Source organism: Charadrius vociferus, unplaced genomic scaffold, assembly GCF_000708025.1.
Source record: "Charadrius vociferus isolate BGI_N301 unplaced genomic scaffold, ASM70802v2 scaffold1070, whole genome shotgun sequence".
NCBI classification, from domain to species: domain Eukaryota; kingdom Metazoa; phylum Chordata; class Aves; order Charadriiformes; family Charadriidae; genus Charadrius; species Charadrius vociferus.
Window position 1 is genome coordinate 47,551 of NW_009646246.1, and position 1,431 is coordinate 48,981.

Here is a 1,431-nt window from a genome sequence, read left to right on the forward strand (position 1 = left end):
TGCAGCGCGCTGTATGGGAAATGCAGCGACTTGGGGTTGTCGGGGGGGGCGAAGCCAGGGCTTGGCTGAAGGTCACTGGATGTTTCCTCTTGTAGCCCCTCCATGGACGGCCCTTCTGGTGGGTTATTTTTTTCTCTCCGCCTTTTTAGTCCTCCACAAACTTTGTCCTGTGTTTGCTTTACTCCCCTCAGAGAGGAGAAGAAAGGGACTGTGGAGAACGGAGACCTGGAGAAGGAGAAGGTGAGTGTGGTGGGACCACGGCACGGCGAGCTCCGTGCCCAGCCGCCTCCCGGGCTTTTGGGGGGTGTGGGGGGACAGGAGGGCCCCCCAAACCGTCCGCTGGAGGAGGCGGGAACTGCCCATTAATTGCACGGCGGACTCTCAGCAACGCCTCTCCCCCCGGCCCCCTCCCGCTGCGTCCCCAGAAGAACGGGGTGCGGTTCCTGCGCTGTCCCGCCGCGATGACCGTCATGCATCTGGCCAAGTTCCTCCGCAACAAGATGGACGTTCCCAGCAAGTACAAGGTGAGTGTGCGGATGGGCTGCGCTCGCCGCACGGCTTTTGCTGCGCTCCGGTGGGCTCCGGGTGAGGGGGGGCGGTGGCGATGTCATTTCGGCCGTCCCGTGTTGCATCCCCCCGCTGCCAATACGCCGTGCTTCGCTTGTTCCCAAATATCACGGCTCCGCTTGGCGCAGCCCGGGCTTTGCATCCCCAGCGGGTGGGCGCTGGGGCAGGATCCATCCCGTACGGCGCGTTGTGTGTAAACTCTGAATTCGCTCCGGTATTTGGGAAGGGCAGTGCTGGGAGCCCCGGCAGCCCCCGGCTCCGCGAGAGGCACTCGGGGACAGCAACGCCCCGATGTCCCATGAGCGTCTCCGGGGGGGACCGGCGGTGCTTCTGCCCCCGCGCTGGAGGGGGGTGACACTTTTCCCTGCGCCAGGTGGAAGTCCTCTACGAAGACGAGCCCCTGAAGGAGTATTACACCCTGATGGACATCGCCTACATCTATCCCTGGAGGAGGGTAAGCGGAGCTGCCCCCTTCCCCACCGTGGGCACACGGCGCCGGGGCTTGTCTTGGAGAAAAGCTCGGGGGAGAAAAAAGCAGTCCTTTGGGGGAAGGCGGGAGGCATTAAAAAAGCTTAAACACTGAAAAACTTTAGATTTGAAGAACTTACTTAAAAAATTGAAAAATTTAAGAACTGCAAAAAACTCAATCGAAAAGCTTAAAAATGGGAGCACGTCAAGAAATCAAACCCCAGATGCCCCCTCCTTACAAAGGTGTGGGTTTTAGGAGGCTGGAGGGCTGCACATGCTTTTCTGCCCCTTTCTCCAGGGCGGGTGGGAGGACCGGTGGCCAATCCCTGGCCGTGCCACCAGCGTGAGCGGCCGGTGCCGTGGTGCGCGCCGTCGCCGTCCTGGCACGGGGTGCCT

The 1,431-nt window shown here is 61.2% G+C and overlaps 1 protein-coding gene across 1 annotated transcript in view; it reads left to right on the forward strand.

Moving 5' to 3' along the window:
- The window catches only part of PCGF2 (polycomb group ring finger 2), a 14,123-nt gene that overhangs the window by 4,711 nt on the left and 7,981 nt on the right, over nucleotides 1-1,431 (forward strand). Inside the window, exons 2-4 of the mRNA XM_009882704.1 lie at nucleotides 192-240; nucleotides 429-524; nucleotides 941-1,021. Of these exons, the coding sequence (XP_009881006.1) occupies nucleotides 192-240; nucleotides 429-524; nucleotides 941-1,021 (226 nt within the window). The remainder of the gene's footprint in view (nucleotides 1-191; nucleotides 241-428; nucleotides 525-940; nucleotides 1,022-1,431) is intronic.